The sequence below is a fragment of the Mercenaria mercenaria genome, chromosome 6 (assembly GCF_021730395.1).
Source record: "Mercenaria mercenaria strain notata chromosome 6, MADL_Memer_1, whole genome shotgun sequence".
NCBI lineage: Eukaryota > Metazoa > Mollusca > Bivalvia > Venerida > Veneridae > Mercenaria > Mercenaria mercenaria.
This window is the reverse complement of record NC_069366.1, coordinates 75,044,862-75,059,871: the sequence shown is the minus strand read 5'-3', so window position 1 is coordinate 75,059,871 and position 15,010 is coordinate 75,044,862. Positions and strand designations below refer to the sequence as shown.

The 15,010-nt window shown below is 36.4% G+C and overlaps 1 protein-coding gene across 10 annotated transcripts in view; it reads left to right on the top strand.

Moving 5' to 3' along the window:
- The window catches only part of LOC123550373 (protein fantom-like), a 54,118-nt gene that overhangs the window by 25,236 nt on the left and 13,872 nt on the right, over positions 1–15,010 (top strand). For 5 of the 10 annotated variants that reach the window (XM_053546350.1, XM_053546348.1, XM_053546347.1 and 2 more), the window contains exons 19-28: positions 5–79; positions 405–598; positions 2,564–2,633; positions 2,839–3,063; positions 5,939–6,098; positions 6,683–6,837; positions 7,290–7,511; positions 8,317–8,499; positions 9,391–9,556; positions 12,957–13,019. In XM_053546350.1, coding sequence (XP_053402325.1) covers positions 5–79; positions 405–598; positions 2,564–2,633; positions 2,839–3,063; positions 5,939–6,098; positions 6,683–6,837; positions 7,290–7,511; positions 8,317–8,499; positions 9,391–9,556; positions 12,957–13,019 — 1,513 coding nt within the window. The remainder of the gene's footprint in view (positions 1–4; positions 80–404; positions 599–2,563; positions 2,634–2,838; positions 3,064–5,938; positions 6,099–6,682; positions 6,838–7,289; positions 7,512–8,316; positions 8,500–9,390; positions 9,557–12,956; positions 13,020–15,010) is intronic. The other 5 variants (XM_053546351.1, XM_053546349.1, XM_053546344.1 and 2 more) reach the window with 3 other exon arrangements.

Below are 15,010 nucleotides of genomic sequence, written 5' to 3'. Positions count from 1 at the left end.
TCAGAAACTGGAGTCTCAGTTGAGAGATGTTGCTTATGGAACCAAACAGTACAAGATTCAACCGCCAACAGAAGACATGGTATGTATGAAGAGCTGGAAATAAAACACTACCATTCAGTTTTTGAGAATTGTAACATAGATTTGGTTTAATTTTGTCTTGTTAAAAATATTCATCATTTGTCATATTTTGCAGTAGTTGTTGAATACTTTTGATTTTGATGTATAGCAAGTATACAAATATTCACATTGGTTTTGCCTTTGCTAGTATTCCTGATGTGTTTATTTTCAGTAATATTCCCCATGGCTTTATTTTTAGTAAATTTGAATGTTCCAGTGTCAACTTATTATACTGGTCTAGGAGATACATCTATTTAACACAAAGTTTTATCACATGTATATTACAGGATGAAGATGTTATACAGTTTGATGAAACAATTCACCTGGAACGTGGCCAGAACTTGTTTGAGATTCATGTAACCAAGGTAACGCTGTCACCTGAAGCTATACGTCTCCTTGGAGATGAGGAACCGTCATTGTTCTGTACATGGGAATTCTTTGAGTATGAGATACAGAGTACACCTGTGATGAGAGGAACCAGGTAATTGTCAATTCATTGTTAATGATAAGAGACTTTTCATTTAAACTTATTGACATTAGGACCTTCTGAAGCATTCAAACTTGAATTCAGAGATTGGCCAATGAAAATGATTGAAAATAGTCTGTTAATAAAATGGCCTTTTAATATAAAAGTTAAGACAAACACCATTCACATAAAATTAAATTTTTAGCTCACCTGAACAGTGCTCAGTGAGTTTTTCTGATCACTCGATGTCCGGCGTCTGTCTGTCCGTCAACATTTAGCTTGTGTATGCGATAGAGGCTGTATTTTTCAACTGATCTTCATGAAATTTGGTCAGAATGATCACCTTGATGAAATCTAGGCCGAGTTCGAAAATGGGTCATCTGGGGTCAAAAACTAGGTCACTAGGTCAAATCAAAGAAAAACCTTGTGTATGCGATAGAGGCTGTATTTTTCAACTGATCTTCATGAAATTTGGTCAGAATGATCACCTTGATGAAATCTAGGCTGAGTTCGAAAATGGGTCCTCTGGGAACAAAAACTTGGTCACTAGGTCAAATCAAAGAAAAACCTTGTGTATGTGATAGAGGCTGTATTTTTCAATTAATCTTCATGAATTTTGGTCAGAATGATTACCTTGATAAAATCTAGGCCGAGTTCGAAAATGGGTCATCTGGGGTCAAAAACTAGGTCACTAGGTCAAATCAAAGAAAAACCTTGTGTATGCGATGAGGCTGTATTTTTCAATTAATCTTCCTGAATTTTGGTCAGAATGATTACCTTGATGAAATCTAGATCAAGTTCGAATATGGGTCATCTGGTTTCAAAAAATAGGTCATTAGATCAAATCAAAGAAAAACTTCGTGTATGCGATAGAGGCTCTATTTTTCAATATTGATCTTCATGAATTTAAGTCAGAATGATTGCCTTGATGAAATCTAGGTCAAATTTGAATATGGGTCATCTGGGATCAAAAATTAGGTCACTAGGTCAAATCAAAGAAAAACCTTGTGTATGCGATAGATGCTATATTTTTCAACTGATCTTCATGAAATTTGGTCAGAATGATTACCTTGATGAAATCTAGGCCGAGTTCGAAAATGGGTCATCTGTAGTCAAAAAGTAGGTCACTAGGTTAAATCATAGAAAAACATTGTGTATGTGATAGAGGCTGTATTTTTCATCTGACCTTCATGAAATTTTGTCAGAATGATAGCCTTGATAAAGTCTAGATCAAGTTCGAATATGGGTCATCTAGGGTCGAAAACTAGGTCACTAGGTCAAATCAAAGAAAATACTTGTTTTTGCTCCAATTTTAATGATAATTGGTCAGAATATTTTTTTTCTATGAAATCACTAGGTCAAACATGTTTACACTGTTATGGTGTATTATGGTGTGTTTCTCAGGTGAGCGACCTAGGGCCATCTTGGCCCTCTTGTTATAGAGGTTAGTAACAAGGAATGGAACTTCAGTTTACATATCATGAATAAGCTATTAATATGAGTGTGAAATTATATTTTATTCTTTAGTTTGCTATTCTGAAATCAGTTTTACAAATATGTTTTATGTCATAATAGTCGATGCATAATGTGATTTTACATCTGAATGTTACACATATGTTAGCTGTTGTAATATTCAGTTGATAATTTGATTTTATATCTCAGTGTTCCACATATGTTGTATGTCATAATATTTAGTCCATATTGTGACTTCAGCCCACAACATTATAGATATGTTATGTCACTATATTCAGTCTATAATGTGACCACCCCTAGTACTACACATACGTTGTATGTCATATAGACAGTCCACAACCTGATCACTCCTAAGTCTTACACATATGTTTTATGTCATAATAATCAATCTATAATGTGACTTCAACCCTCAGTATTACACAACTATTATATTTTGTAGTTTTCAGGCTAGATCTTAAATTGACGTCATTCTCAGTATAACACATTTGTTTATATTTTATTTTTCAGCTCAGAATTTGACTTCACATCTCAGTATATTGTGAAGGTTGATGACTTCTTCTTGCACCATCTTCAGAAGGTAAAGTCATTGTGTTAACACAAATTTATACTACTGCATACCCAGTGCAAGGTGCTGGATTTAGCTTTTCTCCATTGAGTTTGAAATCCTAGAATGCATGACCCCATGGAACAATTTTTTAGCAGAAACCATGAAATGTAATGAAAATGACTTTAGATTGTTTACCAGTATGCTTTATAAAGAAAACATGTATTGATTATTACAGGAGTCGTGTACCTTGGAACTTCATCAATCATTTGGTCAAGATTTCAGCACAATAGCAGCTTGTCAGCTTGTATTCCGGGAGATATTTGACAAGACATATGGTCGTATACATGGTACAGCCACATTGACAGGTGTATCCGGTAGTGGTACAGGTATCGGGTTCGGTACGGTAGAGTACTGGGTGAGACTGAGGGTGCCCATGGATCAGGCTCTCAGACTGTATAAGGTACTTTCTTCTTTGTTCTTTCCTTTTTCAGAATTCTATTTCCTTTTCATGGTAATGGAGCCTTCATGGCAAAGTGGTTAAGGTCTCTGACTCTGAATCATAGTTCTCTTCTGTCTCTGTGGGTTTGAGCCCTGTTCAAGCTGTAAGTAAAGGAATTCATTCAGTTGGCTTGCAAATGATGGATTGTTCTTCCATGGTTTCCATCCATTTTTAGCTCACCTGAGCAATGCTCAGGTGAGTTTTTGTGATCGCTCGATGTCCGGCGTCTGTCTGTCGTCTGTCTGTCGTCTGTCTGTCAACATTTAGCTTGTGTATGCGATAGAGGCTGTATTTTTCAACTGATCTTCATGAAATTTGGTCAGAATGATTATCCTGATAAAATCTAGGCCAAGTTCGAAACTGGGTCATCTGGGGTCAAAAACTAGGTCACTAGGTCAAATCAAAGAAAAACCTTGTGTATGCGATATAGGCTGTATTTTTCAATTAATCTTCATGAATTTTGGTCAGAATGATTACCTTGATGAAATCTAGGCCAAGTTCGAAAATGGGTCGTCTGGGGTCAAAAACTAGGTCACTAGGTCAAATCAAAGAAAAACCTTGTGTATGCAATAGAGGCTGTATTTTTCAATTAATCTTCTTGAATTTTGGTCAGAATGATAACCTTGTTGAAATCTAGGCCGAGTTCAAATATGGGTCATCTGGGGTCAAAAACTAGGTCACTAGGTCAAATAAAAGAAAAACCTTGTGTACGCGATAGAGGCTGTATTTTTCAATTGATCTTCATGAATTTTGGTCAGAATGATTACCTTGATGAAATCTAGGCCGAGTTTGAAAATGGGTCATCTGGGATCAAAAACTAGGTCACTAGGTCAAATCAAAGTAAAACCTTGTGTATGCGATAGAGGCTGTATTTTTTAATTGATCTTCATGAATTGTGGTCAGAATGATTACCTTGATGAAACCTAGGCCAAGTTCGAAAATGGGTCATCTGGGGTCAAAAACTAGGTCACTAGGTCAAATCAAAGAAAAACCTTGTGTATGTGATAGAGGCTGCATTTTTCAATTAATCTTCATGAATTTTGGTCAGAATGATAACCTTGATGAAATCTAGGCCGAGTTTGAAAATGGGTTATCTGGGGTCAAAAACTAGGTCACTAGGTCAAATCAAAGAAAAACCTTGTGTATGTGATAGAGGCTGCATTTTTCAATTAATCTTCATGAATTTTGGTCAGAATGATTGCCTTGATGAAATCAAGGTCAGATTTGAATATGGGTCATCTTGGGTCAAAAACTAGGTCACTAGGTAAAATCAAAGGAAAAGCTTGTATATGCGAAAGAGGCTGTATTTTTCAATTGATCTTCCTGAAATTAGGTCAAAATGATAACCTTAATGAAATCTAGGCCAAATTTGAAAATGGGTCATCTTGGGTCAAAAAGTAGGTCACTAGGTCAAATCAAAGAAAAACCTTGTGTATGCGATAGAGGCTGTATTTTTCAATTGATCTTCATGAAATTTGGTCAGAATGATAGCCTTGATGAAATCTAGGTCAAGTTCAAATATGGGTCATCTGGAGTCAAAAACTAGGTCTTTAGGTCAAATCAAAGAAAATATGTACTTATACTCAATATTTTTGCTCCAATTTTAATGATAATTGGTCAGAATATTTTTTTCCATGAAATCACTAGGTCAAACATGTTTACTCTGTTTAATATGCTGTATTATAGGCTGTTTCTCAGGTGAGCGACCTAGGGCCATCTTGGCCCTCTTGTTAATTATGTCTGGAGGCAGTTTGTATCTTCCTCCATCTTAACCTGTATTATCTTAACTGAAAGGTGTGACTTGAAATCTGAGAAAGCAAATAAATTAAAATGGAATCCAGGAACAGTGGTCAAATTATCTACTTTTATTATCCCCCGCCGATGAAATCGGGAGGGGGGTATTGAAATGGCGTTGTCCGTCCGCAGCCATTTCTCAGTAACTACACGAATTTCATGAAACTTGAAATAAACATGAACCAACATACTGCGATGATGCCCGTCAAGTTGTTTATTTGATTGGTCAATTTCCCTCAGAGTTATTGCCCTTGATTTATTAAAAAATGTCTGTCTGCAGCCATTTCTCAGTAACTAAAAGGTAGAATTTCATCATATTTGAAATAGACATGAACCAAGATACTGCGCTGATGCCCGTCAAGTTTTTTTTTTAATAGGTCAATTTCCCTCAGAGTTATTGCCCTTGATTTAATGAAAAATGTCAGTCTTCAGCCATTTCTCAGTAACTAGCAGGTAGAATTTCATCAAACTTGAAATAGACATGAACCAAGATACTGCGACGATGTCCTTCAAGTTTTTTTCGATTGGTCAATTTTCCATATAGTTATTGCCCTTTGATTGTTTAAAAATCCACAGATCTGTACATAACAAACCAACCAATTGGAAGAATTTCATTAAACTTCTTTCATTCTTTTCCATGAACATTTATTATAAACATGTGATGTTGTGTACCTACACCTGGTCACCACCTTACCTTGGTCGCCGCCCCCCCCCCCCCCCCCCCCAATTTTTTTTTTTTTTTATCCATTTTTCGTTTTCTGTCAATATTTATAATAATCAACATGTAAACTGTTGTATCCTCACCCCACCCCCCACCCAAACAAACCATTCATTTTCTTTTAATTTGATTTTGACTAATGAAATTATTTGCTTCTTGGTTACATTCTTAACTTTTTGCTGGATATATTTTTTTGCCGTTCCTTAACTCTGACCCTTTCGGCGGGGGATTCCAATTCATCGAATTTGCTTGTTTTAAAGTTGAAATATTGTTTAAAAATTGCTTTGAGTCCACATCATATTTGTTAACGTTTCTTTTTTTCAGGAGAGAACAAAAGCACTGGGATATATGAGTACAAATATAAGGGCAGCTAATGAGGCCCTGCAGGCCCTGGACGAGGAAGCGGCCAAGAGACCACCAGACAATGTCAATGAGTTACATATCAAACTTATACGCTGCACAGGACTTAAAGCTAGGAGAGATAGTAAGAATTTTACTCTGATCTCGGATTCATTTGATACCACATCTTTTGTCTTTGTTTTTATTGATGACTTATACCATGTGTGATACAAAAAGAGTCAGGAGACAGTCTGGGATCAAAGTATGAAACAAATGCTCCAGTTCAGTTTTAATATGTCTGAAAAATCCATCATAGTGTAAAGCATTCATTGTTATTTGCTAGCTACTGAGAATGAGGCATGTTTTAACAACAGAAATGACTGTAAGGTAGAATAGTAAGATGTATTAAGGTAGTGGACCTGTACTGACAATTGGTAATTACCATGCAAGTACATTTTCTGGTATGCTGTTCCAGCATTCATTGCACACTAAATTAATGTATAACATATGAGCACCTGGCTTTCTGTATCATCCAGAGAATGCCAGAGAAGTCCTGACAGTGTATGGAGAAAACATGATCAAACGAAAAGCCCATTTTTATTACAGGTTCACTACTTAAGCGAAGATATTGCAAGGTCAGGTTGACTATATTTCAGTTTTAATAGGATATTAAAGTTACCAACTTTGCTTCTATGATCTTTCTGACAGTTTAGTTTTCTGTAATTGTAGATGTTCAGCCATCGCCATACTGTGTGTATCAGTTCTTTGACTACAACGATCATGATACTGTCATAATAAACAGCTCCAATAATCCTGAGTTTAACGACCACAAGACATATCCTGTACCGATGACAGGCGATCTGGATCAGTACCTCAAAACTATGGTAAGTTTACACATATCATATTGTTACATATCCATCAGACACTTTACAAAATTGACTGTGGATATAATAAGTTCTTGACTAGATTACTGTTAACACATGTGATTGATGGTTACTGATATTCCTTTTATATTTTTGATGTTGCTTAATTTTCTAAATATTTGCTAAGATATTCTTTGCGACAATTAAAATGCCTTATCATAACATGAATGGTTGAAGAAATAAATACGACATGCTGTTTGTACAGTAGACAGTTCATCCTATTTAAAGAGCTTGTAAAATTCCTTCTTACTGTAGGTAGCAGCTTAATAGAGACCATTTATCTAGAATATTTGTAACGGAAACTCGAAAAATATGACTGTTTAAGACAAGTAGATGTTTAAGACAATCAGATGTCTAATAATGGTGGCTGTTGGCACAGGTTTAACTGTAAATGAATTATTGTTGTGTTTCAGCCATTGAAAATATTTGTGTTTGATGATACGGACCCAGAACAGACAGCCTACCTGGGTATAGCAGATATTCCACTGATACCGTTAGCTCATGATAAGGGTGTACAAGGTATATTTGAGCTGAAGGCAGCTAATGGCAGAATAAACGGCAGTATAGAGGTAGAGCTACGCTGGCAGTTCACATACATGCCACCATCAGCATTAAAAACTACTCAAAAGCAGGAGGTGAGAATTTTTTTCTTGATTATATCTTGTACATCAATCAGCTTTCTGGAAGTAAATGGGCAAATTATGGTGTCTGGTCATCTACCACATCCCCATGTTAAATATGCAGAGGGGGTTTGCTCCCCTACACATCCACTAGACACTTAATGAAATCACTGGTTCCAAAGAATCTTTTTGGATATCCCATGTTTGTTTTCATATTTGTGGTCATGTTTTTTAGCTACGTATAAAGCATTAAAATTGGTTTGGATGTAAATGATCAACTCTGAGCATATTGGTTAAACATACTGGTTGATGTACATGCTTTCTCTTTGACACCAGCGCAGAGTTTTACTGGAAGTATCTTGAGAGTGATTCAAATAAGCTTCAGCCTCACTTCACATATAAGAATGGAGCTTTAACATTTCTTCTTACTCAAGAGTCAGAGAGTCAAATAAACATCACCCGTTCTTCACACTTGAAAATGAGTAAAATAATATTTACACTTCCTACACAGTTGAGAGTGAGTAATGTAACTTTAGCCCATTCCTCACACTTGATATTGAGTCAAGTAATTTTCTATGCAAGAGGTAGTCAAAAAACTTCAATATTTCTTCACACTTATGAATAAATAGAATTAGATTTACACTTCCTTCACACTCAACAGAGTGATTCAAATAAACTTACCATTTCTTCACACTTGAGAATGAGTAAAATAAAATTTATTCTTCCTTCACACTTTGGGTCAGATAAGCTTTAAGACTTCTTCACAGTCGAATTAAAATGAACTGTTATAAACTGCAATGTTGTTTATTGTTTTGTTTAGCAGATGGAGGCAGCCCCACAGGAACCACCTGAGAAACTTGTAGCCTTCAAAGATGAGAGCCAAGTTCAAACCCAGACTGCTCCCAGACTGGCAGCCCGGTTCCCAGGTCCCTCAGCCACTTCAACACCAATGCCCAAACCACGAGAGGAACCACCTCCAAGGCAGCCCAGACATCCACCAAAAGTATGATTATTAATATAATAATTATTGATTTCTGTTTTAGATTTAGTATCTTTTGCATTATTCTTGAGGTTTCTGTGGCTGAGTTGTTATGGTTGCTACTCTTCACAGCTATGGGTTCGGAATCGGTGTTTTAAAGTATTTCATTTGAGGAAGCCATCCTGCTGGCTTATTTAAGGTTGTTGGTTCAACTCGGGTGCCTGCTTGTGCCTGTAAAAATGTGTGGGGTCTTCCATCATCAAAGGCTGGAAAGCTGCCATAGGACCAGTCATTTTGTCAGTGTGACATTAAACCAAACAAAAGAAAATAGGGGCTCTTCTTTCAGAAAGATAATTTAATATCTTAATATCTGTATTTTTATTAAAAGATAATGTAGAGTTTAAAGTACATATAATATAGTTTTGGATCACTAACTTGAACTGATTTGAAAGGGAAATGCCTAGGTAGCCTAGTGATAGAGCGCCCACTTCAAGTGCGGGAGGTCGTGGGTTCAATCCACGGCCATGTCATACCAAAGACGTAAAAAATCATACTAGTAGCATCCTCGGTTGGCGCTCAACATTAAGAGGATAGTGCTAGAACTGGTCAGCCCGTTGTCAGTATAATGTGACCGGGTGGGGTATCATGTCACATGTCTACGGCGTGATATTCCAGTGAGGCAGCACTATAAGTTGGGCTTTGTGTTCACTGCTACAAGTAGGCATCATTGTTTATATGACTGAAAAAATGTTGAAAAAGACATTAAACCGAACACACAAACACACACATATGAAAAGGGCAAAGCCGAAAACCATCTATTAACTCTATTTATTGAGATTTTGTTTTAGTGAAATGAGTTTAAAATTACTTCAAGTTTGAATCCTAGTATTGAACAATATGAAAATTTGTTCACAGAGGCAATTGTTGGAGCCATCAAGCAGTGAGGCAGAGGAGGAAAGTATTGAACCTACAACATTCCAGCGGGATGCCACTGTGCACGAGGCCGTGTCACGTGCCGTTTCAAACATTATGCCATCGGGAATGGTCACCATGACAACACTTAATGAAACTCAGTCACCAGGTACTATATGATGTCTTATATATTTTTTCATCATTTTTGAGTCTACATGTTTAAAAGGACCGTGTGGTTAGTTTGTTTTGAAAAATTGGCTTTTGCAAAATCGTAAAGAAGTATGAGACTTTGTTTTCTTTTAAAAGAAACAACCACTATTCACAGTGCCAAAATACATTTAAATGTAAATGGTAAAAAATGTTTAACATCCAAGAAATTGAAGAATTTATAACTTTGTTTCTTAACATAATTTTGTACTGAAAAACTGTTACTTTCAGCATGACAAAATACAATGTCATATATTATTAGATAATCATACAGTCATTTATTTGAAATTTAAGGAGAGTAAAAACATTTCAGAGATTTATGTGCAAAGTCTTGTCTTAGTAGAGGCTAGTTTATTTGTATGCTTCTTTGAAGCTTGTATAGCTGGCTAACTTTTTTTACCATCATTTATCCCCCCACCAAAGGTGAAGGGGATATTAGAAATGCTCTCCGTCCGTGCGTCCGTCCGTCCGTGCGTCCGTCCGTCCGTGCGTCCGCAACGATCTTTGTCCGGAGCATAACTCCAAAAGTACTTGAGGGATTTTCTTCAAACTTCATACACTGATAGAACACATTGGGAGGAAGTGCAGTGTGCAAGAACAATAACTCTACCTTGCCTATTTTTTGAGTTATTCCCCTTTATCTTATTTTCTTAAAAAATTTTGTCCGGAGCATAACTCCAAAAGTACTGGAGGGATTTTCTTCAAACTTCATACACTGATAGAACACATTGGGAGGAAGTGCAGTGTGCAAGAACAATAACTCTACCTTGCCTATTTTTTGAGTTATTCCCCTTTATCATATTTTCTTAAAACATTTTGTCCGGAGCATAACCCCAAAAGTACTGGAGGGATTTTCTTCAAACTTCATACAGTGATAGAACACATTGGGAGGAAGTGCAGTGTGCAAGAACAATAACTCTACCTTGCCTATTTTTTGAGTTATTCCCCTTTATCATATTTTCTTAAAAAAATTTGTCCGGAGCATATCTTCTTCATGCATGGAGGGATTTTGATATATCTTGGCACAAATGTTTACCACCACGAGGCGGAGTGTCGTACGCAAGAACCAGGTCCCTAGGTCTAAGGTCAAGGTCACACTTAGAGGTCAAAGGATACAAGAATAAAAACCTTGTCCGGAGCATTTCTTCTTCATGCATTGAGGGATTTTGATATAACTTGGCACAAATGTTCACCACCATGAGACGGAGTGTCATGCGCAAGATCCAGGTCACTAGGCCTAAGGTCAAGGTCACACTTAGAGGCCAAAGGTCAGATACAAGAATGACTTTGTCCGAAGCATTTCTTCTTCATGCATGGAGGGATTTTGATGTAACTTGGCACAATTATACACCATCATGAGACGAAGTGTCATGCGCAGTTCCCTTCTTTAGAATTACTTCCCTTTGTTGTTACTTTAAATAGCTTTTATTGTAACTTTTTCATTACTAGTCGTAGGGAAAAAGCGAGACCACTTTTCTGTAGTACAACAAACATGTTAAATCCAATTTTGAGGTGTATTTTGACCAGTCTCTTCCTGATAAAGATTTTTGTGTGGACTTGCAATTTTTTTTTTTTTTTTTTTTTTTTTTTTATAAAGATTAACTTCCCTTAGTTGTTACTATAAATAACTTATATTGTAACATTTTTATAATTGACCCTAGGGAAAAAACAAGACCACTTTTCTGTGGTACAGCATAGATGTTACTCTCCAGTTTTAGGTGTATTTTATTAATTTTATTATATATAAGGTATCTCTACCTAGTAAGGAGTTTTTTTTGTGGACTTTAAAAAACAAAAGACTTACAATGATTACTAAACAACCACAAAATTAACATTCCATTTGCAAATACAGCTGCTAGAGTAAAGAAATTTGCTTTGACGGGCATATATTGTGACATTCTGGCACTCTTGTTCCCGGTTAGCTTTCCATTCCTTCTTTTTACAGTAGCCATATAGAAAAACATCATAGCTATACTCTTCATGAAACTTAATAAAATTTAGCAGTAAACCACCTCACTACTGACTTATTCTTTCTTCCACATCTTAAAACCCCTGATGCAGACCACATCCTTCAATTATGATATGCCCGGTGGGGGGATTAGCCATGTCTGACATGGCTCTTGTTTATTATTTGTGGGAGATTGAGAAAGTATTTACTTTCATGCAGTATAGTAATGTTTTAGTTAGCTAAATTTAATGCTGACTTTTAATGCTAAAGTGAGAATGACAGGACTATTTTGGCTTTAAAATTTATATCTGATATAAGCAATGGGATAGCTAGTGATGCAACTAGGCATTTAGAAATATACTCAGCAGAAGATATGGGGGAGAAGAAAGAGAAATTCAGCCATCATTCATGTTCAGTGTATTCATTATTTAATGAATATCACTAATTGATAAAAAAATTATTCTAACATGGTAGTAAGTACATAGATTGAGTGTAGGACAACACCAAACCCCACCCAGTAGGAATAGCAATTTTATGGTATTATTAGTCTTCTACCAGTGGAACACCGGAGAGGACCATAGGAGTGCCATCGATCTATCCATCCGCAAATCTGGATCCTGCATTTACTCAAAAAGTATTCAAGTCAGGTTCGTAAAACCTGGTATGTGAATAGAGGGCAGTATGTAGATTATGCACAAACATGACTTATGCTTGTAGAGCAATATCATTATTGAAGGTCAAGTAAAAATTGTTTTCACTCTGTAACTTTTGTATGTATTGATGGATTATCTTAGTGCTACACAAAAATGTTCCCTATGATGAGACAGTTTGTCAACACATGATTTATGCTTTTGGTTAATGGTCAAGGTCACTGTTTAAGGCGAAGTAAAGATTTGCTTCCACTCCATTACTTATAATTACATTGAAGAATTTTTTATTACTACAAAGAAATGTTCCCTATGATTAGACTATGTGTCCCATGGTTGTCAGTCAAAGGTCAAGGTAACTATTGAAAGTTTGCCACAGGTAGGGGACTTCTGTATTGCCACTGCAATACTCGATCACTGTTTGAATAGGTGTTATCCTTTCTGCTCAGAACTGGCTGCTTTTAAATTTTAGCGGGAAAGGTTTTTGTCTGTCTCAAAATGTTAATGAGGGGCTTTATCTTGCCTATAAAAGTAGAGGGAGGGGTTTAGTGCACCCCATCAAAAATCAGCAGGTTGGGCTTTGTTCGGCACCCTTAACTTGACTACTTAACCTTTTAATTTTTTTGTTGAGAATAGTTCGCCTGCTGGCTCCAAGCAGTAAAAATGCTGAAAGTGTTAGAGAAAAATTCATGATGATACTTGCTTACAGATAATTTTGCCAGCTTTTATACCGCTTTATAACAACTGTTTTTGTTACCATAACCAAGTTTCAGGGAGATCAGAAGAGGGTGTGTCCAAGTCTCCATCCCCATCCCCAGTACAAGATGAAGGTAAGGCAAAAGTCAGATATATATCACACAACTTGATTTTCATTGTTAATGGTTGTATTGTTTATAGGGTCTCTGTGCTTTGTTAAAAAAAATGTCTAAAACATATTTTAGAAAAAATTAATTTAACATACATTTAATCACACTTCTTCACAGCTTTCATAGTCCAGGTTAATTGACAGATTCTTCATCTGCAAGTCCTAGATTATAGATCTGAGATTGGATACCTGTCTCTTAACTCTGATATATGGCTGGTTGTTTCTGTCCACAGTCTTGAAATTGACAAATGACAAGGTTACATTCTGAAACTGGTTTCCAAAATAAATGTAATTTTTAGCTCATCTGATTTAAAAAAAAAGAAAAAAGGATGAGTTATTGTCATCACTTGATCGGCGTTGGCGTTGCCTGGTTAAGTTTTGTGTTTAGGTCAGCTTTTCTACTAAACTATCAAAGCTATTGCTTTAAAACTTGCAACACTTGTTCACCATCAATAGCTGACTCTGTACAGCAAGAAACATAACTCCATCTTGCTTTTTGCAAGAATTATGGCCCCTTTTGGACTTAGAAAATATCAGATTTCTTGGTTAAGTTTTGCGTTTAGGTCAACTTTTCTCCTTAACGGTCAAAGCTATTGCTTTAAAACTTGGATCAGTTATTTGCCATTAAAATTGGACTCTGCACAGCAAGTACCGTAACTCTACATTGCTTCTTGCAAAAATTATGGCCCCTTTTGGATTTAGAAATTCAGATTTCTTGGTTAAGTTTTGTGTTTAGGTCAGCTTTTCTCCTAAACTATCAAAGCTATTGCTTTAAAACTTGCAACACTTGTTCACCCTCAAAAGCTGACTCTGTAGAGCAAGAAACATAACTCCATCCTGCTTTTTGCAAGAATTATGGCCCCTTTTGGACTTACTATACAGAGACAAAAAACTCAGATGAGCTCCTGAACCCGCAAGGCGGTACTCTTGTTACTACATGGGATATGATCGAAAATGACTTGGAAGATGAAAGATTTGGATTGATTTAGAATAGCTTACAAGAAGCTAAGAAATTTATGTATACCTGTCAAGGTAATTATGTCTCCCACCACACAGTGGTGTGGGAGACATATTGATTTACTCCAGTCTGTGTGTGTGTGTGTCTGTCACAAAGCTTGTCCGCACTCTAAGTCGAACATTTCTCATCCGATTTTCACCAAACTTAAACAAAATATGTTTGAGCATAAGACCTCGGCCAAGTTCGATAACTAGCCAAATCGGTCCAGGCGTCTTGGAGTTATGGCCCTTGAATTACCAAAAATCGGCCTTTTTACTCTTGTCCGCACTCTAATTCAAACATTTCTCATCCGATCTTCACCAAACTTGAACAAAATGTGTTTAACTATAAGACCTCGGCCAAGTTCGATAACTAGCCAAACCGGTCCAGGCATTTTGGAGTTACAGCCCTTGAATTATCGAAAAATCGGCCTTTTTACTCTTTTCCGCACTCTAAGTCAAACATTTCTCATCCGATCTTCACCAAACTTTAACAAAATGTGTTTGACCATGAGACCTCGGCCAGGTTTGATAACTAGCCAAATCAGTCTAGGCATTTTGGAGTTACTTCCCTTGAATTACCGAAAAATCTGCCTTTATACAATTGTCCGCTCTCTAAATCGAACATTTCTCATCCGATCTTTACCAAACTTGAACAAAATGTGTTTGGCCATAAGACCTTAGCCAAGTTCAATAACTAGCCAAATCCGCCCAGGCACTTTTGATTTATGGCCCTTGAATTACTGATTGGATCCACTCATCCAGACCATCTAATTGGATCAACTCGTCTAAACCATCTAGAGAAACTAGACATTTTTCATAGGGGCAGTTGTGGGAGACATGCGCTTTTCTCAAAAGCATCTCTAGTTTTATGTAGATTTAAACAGGGATAATTTTTGTCAATGATCATTTATGCAAACGTCTCAGTAGGAACTCATTATTGTGAATTGTAACACATTT